Source organism: Ochotona curzoniae, unplaced genomic scaffold (assembly GCF_017591425.1).
Source record: "Ochotona curzoniae isolate NIBS_2020 unplaced genomic scaffold, NIBS_Ocur_1.0 patch115, whole genome shotgun sequence".
NCBI lineage: Eukaryota > Metazoa > Chordata > Mammalia > Lagomorpha > Ochotonidae > Ochotona > Ochotona curzoniae.
This window is the reverse complement of record NW_024466657.1, coordinates 24,832-46,296: the sequence shown is the minus strand read 5'-3', so window position 1 is coordinate 46,296 and position 21,465 is coordinate 24,832. Positions and strand designations below refer to the sequence as shown.

The 21,465-nt window shown below is 37.0% G+C and overlaps 1 protein-coding gene across 1 annotated transcript in view; it reads right to left on the bottom strand.

Annotated features, from left to right (window-relative positions):
• Positions 1-21,465, bottom strand: part of LOC121166301 (growth factor receptor-bound protein 14-like) — a 58,739-nt gene that overhangs the window by 16,041 nt on the left and 21,233 nt on the right. The window contains exons 3-5 of the mRNA XM_040995440.1: positions 8,435-8,556; positions 6,547-6,621; positions 3,183-3,320 (exon numbers count right to left, since the gene is read on the bottom strand). Coding sequence (XP_040851374.1) covers positions 3,183-3,320; positions 6,547-6,621; positions 8,435-8,556 — 335 coding nt within the window. The remainder of the gene's footprint in view (positions 1-3,182; positions 3,321-6,546; positions 6,622-8,434; positions 8,557-21,465) is intronic.

Genomic DNA, 21,465 nt, shown 5'->3' with positions numbered 1-21,465 from the left:
TGAAAAACTGGAAGTCTTTGATATAACATATTTTTTCATTCTTATTTTAAACTTCCTGTTCTCTTTGCCATTTCAAAGAATCTGAGAGGGAAAAATACAGTAAGAATTGTTTTTAAAAACTATTTTCCTTATCTAGTTTTCAAATGATAGTTCCACAGAGGGATGAAAGTTTGTTTCTACCGCCACAGAAGTTAAAGAAGTTGTGGCAATAATACCTTTTCCTTTGGATACAACCTTTTGAACATCTGAACTACATAACATGCACAGGAAGCACTGAGTTCAGCTACACGACTTTCTGGCCTTACAAAAAGAAGGGGGCCTACACAGATACTTTCAGATATATTATCTGGAAGCGCAATGTGCCTGATTTTCAAGGCAAAGTGGAGTCATCAATGGTTATTTGTTTGGGAAATTCAGGAGCTTTAGAATTGGTCCTGGGAAATCACTGGGTCATACTACTCTTTGACAGGTTAATAACTTGGAGAAGCTCTTAAGTCTGAGGTTGGATATGTAATCAAAACTGGCCAAAATGTATTTGTTCTCCAAAACCTTGTTCCAAGGAGTGTGGTCTCAAGCCAGCAGCACCAGCAACAAGACCAGGGAGCCTATGAGAAATGCAAAAATCTCAGGGCCCACCAGAGAACTACTGAATCAATATCTGCATTTTTAACAAGAGCCCAGGTGATATGCATGCACTAAAAGTTGAGAAGAGGTACTCAAAAAAAGAAAACAATCACAGGTCGTTCAGCATTATAAGCAAACTATTCAAATCCAAAGAAGTGCACTATCTCTGATAACTTTAGAGTAATATTTCTGTGTGTGTCACTCGGTCTAAGCATTTTAACGAAATGAATCACTGAGGTTCCTTATTTCACTGAAAATAAGGCAGATGGGATAAAGCATAAAGCATCCAGCTTAGGACCCTTGGAACAAAAGGGGAGGAAGCAGAAATATATTCAATATATTCTTACTGATATGGTCTTTTTAACACTTGACTCCTTGACAGAAACTAATGCTAGCAAGAAGTTTGACTTCTATGAAGCTGAAATAAAACCACTCTAAGAGAGGGTTCCATAGTGCAATGCTTAACACTCTGGACTCTGAAATAAAACCACTCCTCTCCACTGATAGAATGTTGAATGAATATTTAAAACCTATATGTGGGGTTTTTTTTGCTTTTGTTTTTGCAAAATAGCCTTTTTCCAGAACCCTTTGAAAATCCTTCATACTACAGAAGTCATTTGAAAGGCAGCTTGAGAAACACTGGAAGGTAAAGAAACATGATCAGTCTCGTCTCTTGGTGTGTTTCTATTCTGCAATGACATACCTGAATTGTTTACAGCAGGGCAAGACTATAACTGTGACTTGGCATTGCTTTAGCAAAGTCTAACCATGCGTTTGTTTCTGGAGTTGGGAGGAAGAGAGTGGTGGTGGAGAGGATGGTACTAGGAGGCTCCTCTGTAAATGTAAGTCAGAGCCACATCCATAAGAACTGCAGCTCCCATACAGCCCAGATATTTTTGGAAAACAGACATCAAGACCTTATAGAAAAAAGAATGAAAGTGGCTTTCTTGCCAACTATTAAAGCCATAGAAGACATCAGACAACCTGCTTAATGTATATTAAGGTCATAAACATTGAGGGAACCTAATAGCCTTAATGTTTTTCTTTGAGAAGGGGGAATTAAAATCATTTCCACATGTAGAATGTGGAGCATATCACTGGGGAAGGCATACTTCTCTTACGATGCTGCAGAGATCTACATTACAAGAACAGAAATTTGATGCTCATTGTTCTACCAAGGGAGAGTGCATTGCAGGGACAAGAATGTGGATCCAGGAGAGGAATGAGGAGGCATTTTTGTAAAAAGAAAGAGTAGCAGGGAAAGGAAGAAAAGAATTAAACACAACTAGGATGGACAGTGGATTTTAATGACAAAAATCCTAAAGAAAAAAGTTCAGGAGTTTAAAAGATTTCATTACATCTTACAGTGAAGACACTCTGGGATGAGGATGAGATAAGCATGATTTAGGGATATATAAATTAGTTTGATATTAAAAATTTTTTAAAGTTCCAGCACATTTTATTTTTCAAACACTATAAATGGTAGTTTATACACTAAGAACACTTGGGAAAGAATAATGTCATTAAAATAATTAAGTTTAAAACCTTAATAGCAAAGATGGATAACCACTCACACAAACATTTATAATAGAAAATTGTGGGAACTAGCCTGAATGCTTAAGAAATAGTATGATGGAACACTAGTAGCCAATATACAATTTGCCTATTACTAAAGGATTATACTAAAAAGATTTCTTCCAGGCAATTGTCACAAAAATAGCTGATCCAGGTTCCATGAAACATCATACCTCAAGGAAATACAGACACAGATACACCATATGCACATCTGTGCAAAAAACCCAGCAAAAAAAAGTAAAACTACATATAACAGAAAGAAGTGTTATTAACTGATCATCAGAAACTTAGACATGGTCAAGATCTGTCATCTGATCTAAGGAAAAGAAGAAAAGACACAAACCATATCATAGCCAAAATCTCTGACTAGGATAAGGTGTAGGAAGAATGAACATTAGATGTGGTACTGAAACAAGAGCATACAGATCCCATCAGAGACTTCCCTAAGCAACAGATGGCCCCCCACCAGCGTCATCTCTGCCTCACCCCAGCACAATGGCTACAGCATGGGTTTTCCTACTTGTCCATTTCTACCCAACAATAGAAAAAAACAAAATGACCCAAACTTTAATTCTATGCTTAGGATCATCATTACCCTATTCAATGCCATCTGTGCTCCCACTCAAAAAGACATTACAAAGTGCTACATTTCCACTTCAAGCCAATGAGGATTAAAAATAGATACTATTGACATTCAAGAACGACACTTGCATTTCCCCACATCTGTACATATGCACTTGTCAAAGCCTAATTATTTTATATACTCTGCCCTATTACCCACATGTTCTTTTGATGAGCAAGATGGCCATAAGACAAGTGTTAAATAAAGTGAATACTTAGTTTAAAACGATTACAGAGAACATATGGAATCCCCTAAAAACTACCCAGTCTTCATATCAACCAATTAATAGGGTAGCATACAGCTTACTTTAAATTCACAGCTAATATGTCATTTAAAACACATCATAAATTTTTCGGTTTACCTTTGATGTCCCTTTAGTAGAAAAATATAAACCAGATCTTCTTAACAGGAAGTAAACCTTTTTCCAGGACTTCTTTCCCTGTTCTTTTGCATGTAAGAAGCCATGGATTTCAGGATATGTGCTTGAACTCAGAAACATCTAGAAAAAAATCCAACCCTTATCATATCAGTGAGACAGTGATACCATAGCTTTAAACTAATCATGTTACAATTTCAAGTATAAATGTGTAAGATCAAATAGCATCCACAATATTACAGAAATCATAATGTATATACAATCAGAAGTATAGCTTTAGGGGGCAAATGCAGCGGCATATCAGGTTAACTTTCCATCTGTGGTGCCAGCATCCTACATGAGCATCTGTTTTAGTCCTGGCTATTCAACTTCTCATCCAGCTCCCTGCTTATGGGGTGGAAAGGGAGTGAAGACCTTGCTTCCACATGGGAGACTTGGAAGTTCCTGGCTATTGGCTTTGGATGTGTCCAGCTCTGGCACAGGTGGCCACTTGTAAAATGAATCAGTAGATGGAAGCTCTCTATTTCTGGCTTTCCTTCTCTCTCTCTGTAATTCTAAACTTCAAGTAAAGGAAATAAATCTTTAAAAAAAATACGTCTTTCAAAAACTCAAAGCAGGTTGCAAAAGAAAACATGTACATAAAATGTACATTCCTAGCAATCAATACTGAAGCAACCATCAAAAGTATAATCTATTCTAATATCCATACAAAATTTGGTAACATCTAAGTGTTACAATGTACTGGTGCTTTTCAATCTTTTTTGTGGCTTCCTCTCTGAATATAGGCTTACTTTACAATCTCACTATGGTAAAAGAAAGACTGCAATCCAAACTTGGATTGTTAAACAGGAAATTAAGGCAAGTTCACCTCCTTGATGAGAGTTAATACTCTTGTTCATCTTCTATGGTTTCCCTGTGATATTGAGCAGAGCAGCTTTTGTTTACTAAAGAGAACTAAAACAGTACATCCAGTCTACCTGCTCTTGCACAAAGTAATCTTGATCCTGAATCATGGCATGCTTGAGTTTGGGCAAGCCTGGCACTGCTTTGACCAACACATACGCTAGAAGTGAAGCTTTGTGAGTTCTGGATGTAGCACTTCTTCATCCTAACGGCTTCCAAGGATGATTCTTGGAAGTTTGCTCTCACATAAAAGAAATGTGGCTACCCTGAGTCCACCTTGGGTGAGCAGCAACTGGAGAAGGTACTCTGTAATGAGACACCATATGAGAAAAAGAGGGGCTCAGGACCACTGAGGCACACTTAGAGAAAAAGCTATCTCAGAACAGTGCCCAGCCACTGACGCAACAGGAGTCAGAGACGACTCACCCAGCTAATAATTTTCTAAAATTCCTGCCCCACAGAATTAGTCACAGCATGTAAATGGGCACCTAAAGCCCATAAGGTTTGAAATCCTTTTTCCTATAGGAATAATTGAGACAGTGAGCTTGTGATGGTCAAAAACACAAGAATGAAAAGGCTAGGACGCAGTCTAGAGTGGGTGTGCTTGGTGCCTGGAATCAGGCAATGGGGATGCATTAGTGTCTCACCGAAAGAAACAGGAAAGCATACGAATAAACAAATGCAAAATGGAAAAACCAAATGAGAAAATTATTAACTAAAACAACGCAACGTACTTTAAAAGGCTACTCCAGGAAATGCTGATAGTAGATATTTACATTTTTTAAAGTAAATTATTACATTTTTTAAATTTAATGAGCCATGGATATTAATTAATTGACATGCAAAACAGGCAAGTAGGTTTTCTAGTTTGAGTGCTTTCCAAGTTATTAAACCAAACCAATTAAATTTTAAAAAGAGAGTCACAGAGGTCACACGAGAAAAAGAAGAAACCTTTTAAAAAGTGGAAACATCGCCTCAGTGGGGAGAAGAGGCTAAGGGCACACGCAGGGCTGGCTGCTTCCAAAGCCTACCATTTCTCTTGTTTTTATAATTTAACATTAAAGCAATATAACCATGTTATAGGAAGATCTGGGAAAGGAGGCAGAAAAGAAAAAAGAATATTCCAAACCACTCCAGTGTATTAATAAAGTGAGAGGCATCCTGACTAAATCTGGGGTCTGGGGATACAGTTGCTGCTGTCATTCACCCCAGATTCTGAAAACTCTGCTCTGGGACTAATCACTTTTCTAAAAATAGTCTGAATAGTGACAATTAAATACAGTCTATTCAAAAGCTCACGGAAAGCAAATCTGCAAAAGACAAACCCATTTAACATAGTCATAGATATGTAAGAAATATTGAAATTTGCTTGTATTAAAGATTAGAGATTACTGAGCAGGACAAGGGGTGGGGGATTGCTCAAGTAGCAGCATTCTAAAGACACTGTTGAATATCAACCTGTGAAGAAAAAAATTCAGAGCTTATGATATAAAATCTGTGCATCAGAATAAAAAAAAATCCCGACATGTTATAATGACTGTGTGTTATAAAATGACTATCTCAAGCCACTCACTAACCACTTGGAAGAAATGAGCTCAACAGACATAAAGCTAGGGATTTTTTTAGCAGAAAAACTAATCTCAATTCAGCTCCTAGTTTTATACAATTATATGCACGAATTTTAGAGCATTAAACAGGTAATAGTGTAGAAATATACTCAATCAATTTTTCCCTATAATGCCTAATATTTTCAACATTAAGAACTGCAGATGTTAATTATGAAAGACAATAGTAAATACATTTTTAAAGGTTTATTTTATTTTTATTGGAAATCCAGATATACAGAGAGGAGGAGACAAAGAGGAAGATCTTTTGTCTGCTGATTCAATCTCCAAGCAGCCGCAATGGCCCAGAGCTATGCTGATCCAAAGCCAGGAGCCTGGAGCCTCTTCAGGGTCTCCCAGGTGGCACAGGTTCCCCCAGGTGCTATAGGTTCCCCCAGGTGGTACAGGTTCCCAAGGCTTTGGGCCACAAGCAAAGAGATGGATTGAAGTAGGGCCACTGGGATTAGAACCGGTATACATATGGGATCCCAGTGCATGCAAGACAAGGAATTTGGCCAACAGGCTACTGCACCTATTTGCAGTTTACAGGAGAGTTAAAAAAAATTGTTAAGAATACTAACATCTTTATACACAGTACAGGATAAAACACTGCAATATGCTTTTCATGAAGCATTCTATGTTTAAAATCTCTCGACAACTGACCAGAATTAGGAAAAGGAATATTGATCCGGCTTTACGAATCTAGAGCAATTTTTACCCAGGTAATTTTCCTATATTAAAATGTAGTCATTCAAGGTATTAAATTTCAAAGTCTGGGCAGGCATCCATATGTTCCTCATACATGCCTTATATTATGTTATTTCTTACGTATTTAACATTACCTGCAAAATCTGTGTGGGGGAAATTTCACCATTGGTTTCAGTTGCAAAAGACACCATATGTTCTGGAAAAAAATACTGACAAAAAGATACAGGTTAAATTATCCCTAAACTCACTTCAGCAAAGAGTCAGTATGATCAATCACCTTTAAGCTGCTCTAAAATTCATTCAAAGTGCTTTTGAAAAGCCTATCCCACGACTCTAACCTCTGGCATCTTCATGATGATGCCTGGAATTGAGCCCAAATGTTATCAAGTATACCCCCAGATGATGCTGATGCAGGGAGTTACAAACCACTGCAGTAGTATGGACAATGTGCTGAGACCCACCTCACTCACATCCTGACACCATTAGACCATTTCCTAAATCAGGCTAACCTCAGGCTCATTAAACAGCAGAAGGTATGCAATGATCACAGCCCACCAACGCAGGAATGAATAATCAATACTGGCCTGGAGAGCTTCAAGTCCCAATTATAAAGCTCATCCAAACCAATTGTTTAAAATCAGTAAGTCTTGGTCCTCATTCCAGAGGTTTTTTTCATTCAGTAGTTCTGGGTAGATAGATCCTGGATTTTGTGTTTTTAACAGGCACTGGGACAGCCGTTGGAAGTTTTATGACCAGATAAGTTTGGGGAAAATCTTTTCTAACATACTTCCTTGAGGACACAGATTCTCAATAACTTTCAATGAACTTTGCTATGAATAAGTTTTGGTCTAAAACTTCTGTGTTTTGTTCATTAGAGCATGGCTGCTAGCATTCCTATCTTCTTTCCACCAAGCTGCCTAGGTTGTGACAACACAAACATCCCCAACCCTCAGTGAAAAAACATTGTTTGGTGTCTATAAAACAAATTTCTGACATTGTTTGATTAAAAAATAAAACCAAAAGTTTGCTATGAAGATATTTCTTAAATGTAATCTTTAAGCTCTTGTTTTTAATAGACTTACAAGAAGATGCTTTCCCTTTAAATCATAACTCTATTTAATTTTTATAAGAACTCCCATTTTCTTTGTCAAAGATTATCCCATTATGTTTCTATTTATAGGTTAAAATAAAAGAGAGCCTAAGAGGTCTGTCAGGGTTTGAAAATATTCTATTATGGTACATATTATATATTTTTTCATAAAGCATCATTTCAATCCAATTATTCAAAACTAAGTGTAAAAATATACTACAGTTGCAGAGACAAAAACAATTTAAAATAATGAGCCCAAAGGCAATTCTGACTCCTCAAGATTCCTAGTCTTCATTAGAATGTGACATATGTTTATTTTCTTTTAAAGAGAACTATAATGAAAGCAGTATTTACTTGATAAAGCACTGGTCTTTATCTTATTTCCACTTAGCTTGGGGATTATTGCTCTGAAAACAAAATAATTTGAAAGAGCAAGATCTATGTCAATCTCGAATTCCAGGCTAAATTAAATAGTCCAATCATCCAACCCTTACTTTATAAGGGTTTTCATCTAAATTTCCTAAATTCTATCAAAAGTGTTAAGCTATAATATTTTAGAATCCTTCTGAAAATCTGTAATAATCAGTTTCTCAAACATGCATTTTTTTCTAAAAACACAAGAGAAAAAAGCAATGGTTCCCCAAAACCAGTTTGTATGTATGTTTGTTTGTTTTTTGCATTCATTCTAAAATGAATCAAATTTGTGTGAATTCAGACTTAATCAGTTTGACTAAGAAACAGTTCCTGAGTTTATGCTTTATTGTCTGGTTATTGCTAGAACAGGGAGAAATGTCACCATAATTTTAAAGAAACCAGAATCATTACCCACAATTTACCAAATAGGATGATTTCATGTATTGTGACTTCTGTTTACATAAAATTTCACCAATTCATGTATTTTTTCCATAACGTTTCATGAAAATTTAACTTACCATTGGGTTTTTAAAGAATTCATATTTGGCATAATTTTTTCTAAAGAACAACTTATTGTCTTCGTCCATTCCCCAGTTAGATAGCACTTCGGTCACTAGTTCATGGTCTTCTATTATTCTTTCTGAAAACCATAGTGAGAATTTTGACAGATATAAAATCATACACAAAAGACTTCAGAAAGTTCATGGCAAAATGGAAATAAAGACAATGTTCGTTTTTTTTTAAGACAATGCTAACTTTTCTTAAACTTTTAAAATTTCATTCATTCATATATCACATCTACATATATTCCCATACAAAATACAAAATATGTTTTGTCTTTAGTCAACATGAAAACTCAATTAAATCCTGAAATAGCCAATGCTGAATCAGTAATGCTGAGCTTATTACCAAGTAGATTCTTACCTGAAAGTACAAATACATTAAAATGTCACAATGAACTTTTTGCCAATTCTTGATCTCATTTGGTTACTCTCTAAATTATCATTTAAGTTTGACAACAAGCCTGCAGTAAATATATGGGAAGTAGTTTTTTCCTTAACTCATCATGGTGTCAAAATTAAAATATTCGTTTCAAGGTTGAATGATTCACCTCATTAAGAGATGGAGAATATTGACAGGTTCAATCTGCATTTTAAATGTATACCTTGGATCCTTTAAAAAGGATGAACGCTTTACAAGGAAAACTTTAGCAAAGGCAGAAACAGTTTGGGAAGGAACACAATTCCTCTTACATTTCATATTTCTAAAATTAATATTAAGGAAAATAGGTAGGATGAAGGGCACTTAAATGAAGTAAGCAAGGGTAGCTCTAAAGCAGTAAAAATAACATGAAAAATTTCAATTTAAATAAGAAATTGTGATAATGTTCATAGCAGTACTATTAATAATAAATCTAAACTGGAAATTACCTTAGTACTTCTAGACACAGAAATGAATAAATGACATAAAAGCACACATTGGAATATACACTACCATGACCTATAACAGTATGCATGAATTTCACAAGTGCAATGTTAAAGGAAAAGTCAGACACAAATAGTACATATTGTGTGAATCCTCTTACCTAACATTCAAAACAGAGAAACTGCACCTTCATAGAAACATTGGGTAAGTAGCAAGATGAAAGGGATTTCTAGAGTAATGGTAACACTGCAGTTTTTAAACTGGGTGTTGGATATTTAGCATAGGCAATATTTGAGAATTCACTAAGTTGTCCACATATGTTTTGCTCAAGTTTTGCTGTATAAAATGTCATATTTCAGTAACACATAAAAAAAATTGTAAAATTATCAATGCACAAGAAGAAATGGGAAATAACCAAAAAAGGAATATGGAAATTTTCTGCATTTTTAGTGTGTCTAGGACCTCTCAAAAAAGTATCTGTGTCTCAGAAATTCAACACTTGCTAATGATCTGTGACCTTCAACCCCCAAACCCTTGAAAGTAATGCCACACTTTAAAAGAAGCTTATTCATCTGGAAGGAAGTTCTTGTAAGAGTGCTCAATGAATATGGATGAGTGTGAGTTCAGAGTGCACCAACACTTGGGTTCTGTTCCTAAGTCTGATCACTCCTTTTCTGTCTCATTGACTGGCTCCCCTCACTCCTCTCTTAAGACTCAGTCCTTGGCTCAACTGCTTCCATCCCCTTTGTCTTAACCACTTCAACCTCTTCAGTCGCCACATCTGTTGAAATGCTGGTGTAAATCATTTAGCTAACATTTCTTTCACTCCTGGATCATTGCTAAGAGATTCTCTGGTTGCTCAGTTTGTCTAAAATCAATGTTAGAATGGAAATTCTTCAAAATAGTAAAACAGAGAATTCCCATGACACAGTCAGTCTCATTTCTCAGTATATACTCCAAAGAAGTGACAGCCAAGATTGGGTGAAATACCTGCAAACCTATGCTCACAGCAGTATTATTCACAGCAGGAAAACCTGGAAGCAACACAACCATCAATATTGAATGAATAAACAAAATACATTCACACAATGGAGAATGCAGGCTTAAAATGGAAATTCTTTCATGTGCTTCAATACGGATAAATCTTAAAGTTGACGTGTAAGTAAATACGGCAGATACAAATGGCAAATACTGAATGACTCCATTTAGTTGAGGTAATTACAATCATTTAATGAATAGAGGCAATGAAGGAGAAAACAGTAGTTGAGGATAAAGAGAAACAGGAGTTATTGTTTAAGGGGCACAGAATGTCAGTTTGGAAGACAAAGTTCTAGCAACAACCGGTGACTGTGATATAGCGATGTAAACAATGTCACTGAATAGCACCCTTAAAAATAGATGAAATGGTAGGTTTTATGTTATGTACATTTACCAAAATGAATAAATAAATAAATAAAAGAACTTTAAACATAACAAGGCCATTTCATTTTTTTCTCAAACTGTTTTTTCCATTAAATTTTCTGAACTCTATGTCTCTTAATGTTATTTTCAGCACGCCCTTTTAAACAACATAGAGTTAAGACTACTGCATTTTCTCCATTTCTGATTCCTGTCACCTCAAGGTATCAGACATTCTCCTTTCCAAGGTCTCTCAACCAGCGCACAACCCCATTCCCTAATTTCCTGTTTCAGTTGACAATTTCACTTTTTCTTCTATAGCCTCTAATGAGTTTGACTCATACCCTCAAATATAAGAATACCAAAAGATCAAAACTCTTGAAGTTTACAATCCCTCAAGTCCAAAATCCTGAAAATTTATTCCAGCATAAATAATTGTTAAAGTCTTTAAAAGATCTTGTTCACATCTCTAAAGAAAGATTAATTTGAGAAACATAAAAATATGACAGAACACTTCATAGCCACTTTATCCAACAAAACCTACAAAAATATATATTTTAGCAGGTATAAAACTCAGGTACAATAATTACAGGTGAGCCATATTCATTAAGAAATTGAGCAAAAAGTGAATTGTACAAATGTGTTATTATTAGTTATGTGCCTCCAGCTTTCTAAACCAGATGATGGAACATCAAAGCCTTGTGAAAGTACTGATGAAAAGTGAGGATACATAAGCATCATACCTCATGTGCATGTATGTACACATGAACTTAATGTATGCAACTGTCCAAAACCCAAATCCTTAAATATCATTTCCTTAATAAACAAAGTTTCACTTTTCAATGCACATACAGAATACTCACCCATGAAATCAATATTGTGAAAGTGATCAGGCATTTTCACAGTTAAATTTATAAAAGGCGCATGAAACCAATTAAAACTTTCTAAAGACCAAAAAAAAATGTATCCCTCTAGTATTAATCAGAATACAGAGATGAATGCACAGTACAGGGAAATGCAAAGAACAATGCTACCAGCCACCCAGGAAACACTCAACAGATACATTCAAAATGACTGTTACAAGGTTTCTGGGAGTTTTGTTCCAGCTAACATGATGCAGCTACTTGCAAATAACTAAAAACTCACCAATTCCTCCCAGAAATGATCTTTAAATCTCTGTTCTGCAACCTGCTTTAATAAGAATGTGGCTTTCAGGATTTCAACATTCAATATTGTAGCCTCTGAGGATTGTGACTTTTATGAGTTTTAACTTTTACAGATATTTAATTGCTTGACCGCACAATATTCAGGATTAGCTAGCTTTTGTCCCTGTGGTGGACTGTACCTAAGGGGATTAATAATGGAAGTGTAGCAGAAATTAATATGCTCATAGGTAGAAACAGAGAGAAGTATGGCCCCAATGCATGCATCACAAGGATGGAATTAGTGAGTGAAGTGGCTGCTAATTTCCTACTTTGTTGGAAGACACCTCAGTGGGAGCAAGATGGACTTGTGAAATTCTCCAAAGACACCTATTGTAAGACTGGAGGGAAGGAAAACTGGGGAGGGGAGGGGAATTGGGGAGGAGAAAGGGAGACCCCAGTGCCTACGAAACTGTGTCATAAAGCAATAAAAATAATAAAAAAAAAAAAGAAAGAAAAAGGCTCTAAGGTTTGGAACTCATTAAGATCATTTAGTAAGTTATTTAAATTAACTGGGGGATGTGGGGTTGAGATAACATAGTTTAGAGGCTTCATAGCAAAAACATTAAGAGTGGCAGGAGTTTCCAGAAAATTAAAAAAAAAAAGTTTGGCAAGAGTTAAATAAAAACCTCTCTTTTGACTTACATTTCCCAACAGGATGTTGAGGGTCTGACTGTAGGTCTAAATTCTCACCTAGGAATAGTATGCCTATATGAAACTCACAGATAGAAACTGAAATGATTAATTACCTCAACTAAGAACAATCCAAGGCACAAATAATAGGAGATTAAAACATTTGCAATACAAAAGACAGGAGACTCAAAGCAAAGAAATGCATTCAAGTTACAGTTACCTCTGCATGTCTCAATCCCAAGGCTATCTTATTCTTTTACTAAATTTGGGTAATATCGGGAATAGGCTGAATAACAGCCCTCAAGTTACAAGAGCCCCATCTCTGGAATCTTTAATTGTAATATTATATGACAAAGTCTTCACAGATAACTTTTTTAAAAAATATATTCAATAATTTGAAATTTGTATTGCTGAGAGGTAAGTCTTCAATCCAATGTTTTCCCAAGTGGCTGTAACAGCCAGGGGTGGGTCAGATCAAAGTAAGAGCAAGGCACTTCCTTCACATCTCCCACATGGGTAGCATGGGCGCAAACATTTACCACTGCTTTTCCTAGGAGCAGAAGAGGAACATCAAGGACACGGACCAGAGCCCACCTGGAATGCCAGCAACTCATTCAGTGGATTTACACACTACGCCACAATGCCCGAACCCAAATCAAGGCTGCTGAAGCAAGGAAATTTTCCTGGGTTAACCAGGTGGTTCCTAAATCCAACCACAAGCATTCTTTTTTTTTAAATTTTTATTATATAGTTCCACAGGCTCAGGGATTTTTCCTTCTACTGTCCCTTTCTCCTCCCTACCTTCCACTGTTTTCCCCTATTTTATTACAATAGTATAGTCCTTCAACAAAAGGCACAACTCCAACACTTTGCTACTTATGCATTCTTATAAGAGTGAGGAAGAAACAGATTTGATACAGACAAAAGAGTAAACAGCAATGAGATCCTGGAGGCCAGAATTCAAGTTGGGCAACCACAAGCTGAAGAACAGTAGCAGTCACCAGAAGCTGGGAGTGGCAAGCACCACATTCCTCCAGAGTTTCCAGAAGGAGGGAGACACTTTACAACCAAGTAAAGAATGCATTTCCATTTGTTCACTTCCCTTCTGTCATTACAGAATGGTAATTCCCTTTAAAAAATCAATCTGTGTTTATCTGGAATGAAGACACACACACACACACACACACACACACACACACACGGGGTGGTGGGAAGAGGGGTGTGAGAGAGAGGAGAGTCCGTTCATTGCACAATCTGTTGGTTAACTCCTCCAACACCAGGAGCTGGGCCAAGTTAATGCCTCCAACACCAGGAGCTGGGCCAGGGAAAACCAGGAGTCCCACAGAGGTGTCAATGACTCAAGTTATTATCTGCTGCCTCATGGAATATACATTAGCAGGAAGCTTCAATGGGAAGCAGAACCCAGAACCAAAGCCAGGCATTCTAGTATGGGATATAGGTAATTCAAGCCACGTCTTTTAGCCACTAGGTTACAAGAAATGATCTATTTCTTCTACTGAAGCTACAAAGCTTCTGATAATTTGTTATTGTGTCCACAGGAAATTAACATATTATCAAGTAGGCAAATTATATTTTCATCTTACAGATAGAAACTGAAGTTTAGAAAGGCCAATATGCCCAGGTGGAATGTCAGCTTTGTATTGATGCTCTCTCACTAGCACAACATCCATTCTGCCTTTATAAACATCCCCACCTGCCAGGCATCTCCTGTCCCTCTGCTGGCTCTGTTTCCATCCCACGCATTCTCTCTATATCAGCCAACATCATTTCATCATGTTCTTGTAGTTCTCATGTTTCAGTTTCATCAATTTCTTTTATTCCAAAATGTGTTAATAAATGGTTCCTAGTTAATTGAAAATAAAAACCACATTTTGAATATAACAAAATAATAGGCCAGCTTTTAATTTTATCATACTTATTATTTCATGAAAGTAACACAAACCATTTTAATTTGGATTTTTTTCATGAAAGTAACATAAATCATTTTAGTTTGGATTTTGTCGAAAAGAAAATATAAATAGTGTTGCAGAAGCAAGCTGTATTTGAAAAGCCGGGTACTCTAATATATGTGGTCATAAAGAAGTGAATCCAGTAAGGGGTTCTGCTGAAACCTGCAAATGAAAGGATGTCAATCTAGAAAGAAAAAATAAGGAATAAAACATTTAGAGAATATTTTACAGAATTAGAATATTAAATGTTTAAACTATGAAATTATTAACATAAAGAGAATATTCTGATGACCTTAAGAAGAAATATGTCTTTATAAATATATAAAGGCATGAACACTCGATACAGTTCTTAGTTACTCTTGCGATGTCCACTTTGATTTTACCTGCCCTACTTCCTATCCAGACTCTTGCTGATGCACACTTTGGTAAACAATAAATGATGGCTCAAGTACTTGGGTCCATGTTACCAATAACTAAAGAAACCCAAATACAGTCCAGACTCCTGGCTTGAGCCTGGCCAGCTCAGTCTTTTGGAAACTGAACCAGAAAATGGAAGATGTCTGTCTGTTTTCTGCCTCCCTGCCTTTTAGGCATAAGTAAGAGAAAAGCAAAATATCAAAAACCAGAGCATTTGTGAGAATGTAAACAGCAGATGTTCCATTCCTTCAAAAAAATCCTCTGGCATTATTTTATTGAAAATTCAGATAGCATACATCGGCAGCAAATAAAAGTCCAGAGGACCAAATGTAGCTATAGTTTTTCTTTTTTACCTTAAGCACTGGCTTAATAATGGGGATCAGATTTGATTATCACATGTCTTTTAAAAAATTGTATTAGCTATTCTTTGTAAATTTATGTATCATAATCCAAACTTAGGTGTACTGTCATACATCATCTCCTAAACAAGCTCATTATGTTAAAGAATTAATGGTACCACAATCCAAACAATCCTGGAAGGGTATATAACTGATCACAAGTCAATCACATCTTATAAACAAAGTTGTTTTTTTTTAATGCAGATGGTTTATTAAATATAAACCTTAGCAGACAAAGTTTAACAGGAAGAGACAATCTAGGTAGATGGATTACCTCGAAAGGAAAAAGAAGAATGCTCAAAAAGGAGGTAAAACATCACTGAAGACTCTCTTATTTTTGCCCAAGCATAGTTATAAAACACCATTACCAAGACCCAATAAAGCAAAACACCTAACACCAAGCCCCACAGCCCAGTAAACGTTCCTTGACTCTTCTCCTTTAGCTTCACCCTATAATCAAGCAAATTTTAGCCAACAAGGTAATTCTATTGAAGTATTTATAACATGTATTTTTAAACACGTAAAAGACACCATGATCAATCCTGCAACTAGGAGCTTTTGGTTGCAATGCTCAAAGCCCAAAATGAACACAATTTTGGAGTTAGCATCTTGGAAATGACCCCAGGTAGTCTTCACATAAATTCATCATCATTATTTTTAAAGACATTATTTATTTTTACTTTATATAATCTATCCAAAACACTAGATTAAATGCACTAATAAAATGTTACAGGAACAAATATAGTTTAAAAAGCTTTCTGAAAATGAATTATTATTCTCAAATGCCACTGTAACATAAGTAAAAATAACAATCAAGAATTGGGGAAAAGAGAAAACAAGCTTCAAAATGACTTTCTAATGCTTTTGAAAAACAAAATAACATATTGCTTAAGTTTTATTTTTGTTGCTAATGGAATGGTAAGGTCTTACAGCAATAAAAAATATTACCAAATAACGATAAATATCTCTAATTTAATTTTCTATTAAATGTTCAGGAACTTCTTCTTTAAAAGAGAAAAAAAAACAAGAGAAAAAGAAGAAAAGTTTCTTCTGAAACTGTTGATTTAACTTCAAAGTCTTTTTAAAAACCTCAATCCTCCAAGAATGGAAAGTGCTCACCTGTGACCTTCTGCTTGGATTTCTTGGCTGAATCTACTGAAAGTACAGCATAGGGCTCAAATAGAAACCTGAGTCCCTACTCTTCTCATCACTTGATAAGAGAAGAAACAAAAGTGGCTTTTACCTCTAATTCACCCAGAAAACAATTCTTTGTATGCCTTTGTTACAGGAAACTCCAGGAGACAAATGGTCCTTGTACTACTCTGTGCTGGGTAGAAACTACATACATTTTGTCAATCTTATTTTCAGATAAAAATGAACAGCTTCTGACCAAGCAAAACAAAGAGCGCAGAAGCAAAGAATAAAACAGGGCTCAATTTCTAAAAGGTTCCTTAACCTAAGAATACTACTTAATGCCAGCAGGATCCCCCAGAAAATTGCCACTGCCAGATTCAACTCCCCTAGTGCAATAATAGGAAAATAGTGACACTTCAGGGTGATGGTGATAAAAGCCTTGCAGTTCATTCTTCAGCAAATCCAGTCTTTGTATTAGCTCTAATCCAACAATAACAAATTATTTTCATAGAAAGCCTTATTTTTTTGCACAACAATGTTTGCATTTAGATGATTATAGGCAGGCTGGGTAAGTATCTGAAGAGTTTAGAAGCAGCTTATGTAATTTTCAAATTACTCTATGCATCCTTTAAAGACTCAGAATAAAATTCCATCTGGGATGGAATTTTAACAAGTCACTAGCAAGTGACTTGTTACTTTGCTTCCAAGTCTTTTCCTTCTGTGTACTTTATAATTCATTCAAGAATAACTTGAAAACTTCTTCAAAATTCAGCACATCTTAGTTACAAACATACTTATTTGTCTTAAACCCTAGTAAGCAGGGTCCTGTTGTCATGGGACTGCTGCTTGATTTTGGCAATGCAGTCATTATTAACAAGGCTATAGATAATGTTATGGAAACGAACAAAAAAGGGAGACATTTTAGACCCAAAAAAGACTTCAGAAAAATCATCTGATTTAGAACAGTTTTATATATTGACCTTACTGCTTTTTTCTCTGATTACTAAAATAATGTTTCCGTTAGAGAAAATTTTACCACTGATAATATATTAAACTTTCCAAACAGGAATAAGTATCCAATTTTTTTGTATATCCCTTTCATGCCTGTTTCTGTGGGTCTACTCATGCCTATGCGTATACAATGCTCCTGGAATTTAGGAAATGTTGTACCTGCTTAGTCATTGTGACTATGCAAGTATCATCATCAATTTCATGTATTTGTTTCTATCAGTCTTCAGAGGAAACACTTAGGAGAGCAAGAGCTGCGTAACACAACATTCTACTGATGACCCATAATTTCTAGTACTCTCCTGTTATACATTAGGATTTTCTTTTGTAACTAAACCATACTATATTCAACCTGCTTTACAAATTCCTATATTCAATGCCTGCTTAAACTAATTATTTGCTGCACCACCTGCAGCATATCTCATGGGAGCATCACACAGCAAGGTACAATTCTTTGCTAACACTTTCTTTGTCTCCTGCACTTCTCTGTGGCCTTCAGGCAAGGGATACCTGTATAAGAACAGGTGTTACCAGCAAGTATCCTGATCATCCCAAGAAACAGCTTCAGAAGCAATATTCTGCACCAAAGGGCTGGCATACGGAAGAGGCAGATGCATTTCCAATCCTCCCCTCACATGGAAAATGCACAAAGATTAATATGGGATACCTTCAAAACAATCCACCTGCAGAAAGACGAATGTGGGATGTCTCCAATGGCTTTTCTATCTCAACTCTCCCCACACAGTGGTACTTGGCCAGCTATTACTCAACTTAGGCAGCCGAGACATCTCATCTTTATTCTGTTTTCATTGGTATTTTCAAGAAATGTCTAGGGAATACATCTTCCTACTATTTTTTTTATAAATGATAACCAGCATTCTTCTTTAAATTTTTTTATTATTATTATTTTTTTATTGGAAAGGCGGATATACAGAGAGGAGAGGCAGAGAGGAAGATCTTCCGTCCCATCATTCACTCCCCAAGTGAGCGCAACGGCCAATGCTATGCCGATCCGAAGCCAGGAGCCTCTTCCAGGTCTCCCACGCGGGTGCAGGGTCCCAAGGCTTCAGGCCGTCCTCTGCTGCTCTCCCGGGCCACAGGCAGGGAGCAGAAAGGGAAGTGGGGCCGCAGGGATAGAACCGGTGCCCATATGGGATCCCGGGCGTGCAAGGTGAGGACCTTAACCACTTGCGCCACCGCGCCGGGCCCCTTCCTACTATTTTAACATCACAATAATTGGGCCTAGCACAATGGCACAGTAGTTAAATCTTCAGCTTGCAAACACTGGGATCCCATATGGGTTCTGGTTCGTGTCCCGGCTGCTTCCATCCAGCTCCTGCTTATTGTGGTCTGGGAGAGCAGCACAGAAGGGCCCCAAATCATAGGATCCTGCACCCGCAAGGGAGACCTGGAAGAAGCTCCTGGCTCCTGGCTTCAAATCAGCTCAGCTTCGGATCAACTAAGCTCTGGCCTTTGCAGTCATTTGAGGATGGGAACCAATGAATGGAAGGTCTTTCTGCCTCTCCTCTGTGTAAATATGCCTTTCCAATAAAAACAAACAAATCAAAAAAAAAAGCTTCAATAACTAAGCCTTGGAAAATGCACTGTAGTTAGCAAGGCAAAAAAAGGACAGGAAATGGATTCTTGAAAATCTTAACTGAGATGTATGGAAGAATCTGTGGACAGCTGCCTGATGTATAAACAAGAGCAGAGGCACTAAGAGGAGTGAAATCAGGAAGCTAATTTGCAGGCCACAGGGTGTTACAAGCTCCACACAGGATCATGAACCTGCAAGGAGAGCCAGGTCTGCACTCAGAATAACCTTGCAATGGTTGGAGGCAAGAGGACCCCTTGCAATGCTAAGTAATTCTAGAGGAGAGAAATGATGGGATCTGAACTCAGACCATGGAGGATATGAGAATAGATGGGTGGAAAAATCAGTTGAATAAATAGATAAAAGTAGTTATGGGTACTTCTCAAACTGCTGACTAATCAGTACCCATTTCCAGTGGCTATGCCACCAGGATCCTGGCACAGGAGCTCCTGGAAAGAAGTAAGCACAGTGCTACTTGTCCCCAAAACATCACAATTATTTTAACTGTCAACGAGGGTTGTCACTACTCTGAAGACTGCGTGGCTATAAACAGCACAGAATTTGCCATTATAGATCAGCTTCAGAAAAAAGGAAAAACATGTGTGTCTCACTGGCTTATAAAAAGGAGACAGAAAGAAACCATTTCAAAGCAGAAGGCAGTAAACGGGTCCCATGCTGACCCGTATGTTGCTTTGCTTTTAAAGAGAACTTGTGGATATAGCAGCATACATGAAAACGGTTTCATTAAAAGCCTCCAGTCATTCATTTTGCTTATTAAAGTCACTCCAGAAGGATACTCACAATGGAAATCTCTGCTGTCCCTAACAATGAAACTAAAATGCAATTAATTCCTCTTCCCAAGCAGTCTATAGGTATGTGCTGGAGGTACTGTGTTAATTGCCACTGCCTCATACCATGCTTTCAATTAGCAATCAAAATGGGAGCAAGACAAACATAGATCTCAAAGTTCCAGGGGACTCACGCTGAAGTTCTCTGCCCCAACTTTCTTTTTCATTGACCCTAATAACAGACGATTCCATCTGGGGAGCTACAGTGACACCCAGTGGCTGTGAAAGAAGGCACACGAGTTACAAAACCAGTATCAAAGAATGAGCAATAATTGTAGAGATGCTGACATATCGTATCCAGCGATTATTAAACAGCCTGGACAACCAGGACCATGTTATCCCAAGTCAAAATGTTCGAAGGTGGTTAACAAAATCAGTGTATTATTAGCTGCTTGGAATGATTTACTCTGTTAAAATTCTGAGTAGTATATGTTCATATTTCTGGGAATAGGATATGGAATTTTAACTATATTGAAAGGTGCATAACATGACATTTGCTGTGTGCAAGTTCAAGAACATGTTATTTCTAGATGACCCTTTTACTTGGTCAAAATAAATATGAGAGTATTGAAAATTTTATAGAAATGGAATTAACAGCAATTTGGGGGGGCTATCATTATGCTTCAGATGGCTAAATGTCTGGCATCCCAGATAAATACAGTTTGGGTCCCAGTAGCACCACCTTCTATTAAGTTCCCTGCTAATTAATCTGGGACGACAGTGCAAGACAGTCAAGTAGTTGGGTATTTGCCACCCATGTGGGAGATTCAGATGGAGCTCCAGGCTCCTTGCCTCGGCTTGACCCTTCATGGCCTGGCTAGGATACAGCAGCCATTTGTTGAGTGAACCAGAAAATGAAAGATCTCTATTTCTCTCTCTCTCTCTCTCTCTCTCTCTCTCTCTCTCTCTCTCCCCTGTGTGTGTGTGTGTGTTTTCCTCCTTCTCTGTGTTGCAATGAAATAAATATTTTTAAAAGGCAAATTTTGTACAAGAAGCATTTGAAATTCATAGAAAACTCTCTGAGAGTCACTATAATGTACTTTATTTTTTAAAAAAAAATTATTTGAGAGGAAGAAAAAAAGCAGGATCCTCATTCACTGCCAAATGCCAAAAACAGTCAGCTGTGACTGCGTAAGGCTGGAGCCAGTGACCAACATGTCAAACAGATCTCCCAAGATCGAGGAAGGAAGCCCACTACTTGAGCCATTACTGCTGCCTTCCCAGGTCTGCACTGGCAAGAAGCTAGAGCCAGGAGCTACAACTGTGGACTCCAAAGTGGGATGCTGGCATCTCAACTGCTAGATTAAATGCCTGCTCAGAGTCCAGGAATACTTTTTTTTTTCATTTGAAATGCAGAAAGACAAAAAGAGACAAAGATCTTCCACCCATTATTTGCCCAAATGCCCACAGTAGCCAAGAGCTGACTCAGGCCAAAGTCAGGAGCCTGAATTTAATATTCCCCTTCCATACAGACAAAAATCCCAGAACTTGATCTGTCACTTGCTGCCTCATGAGATGTGGG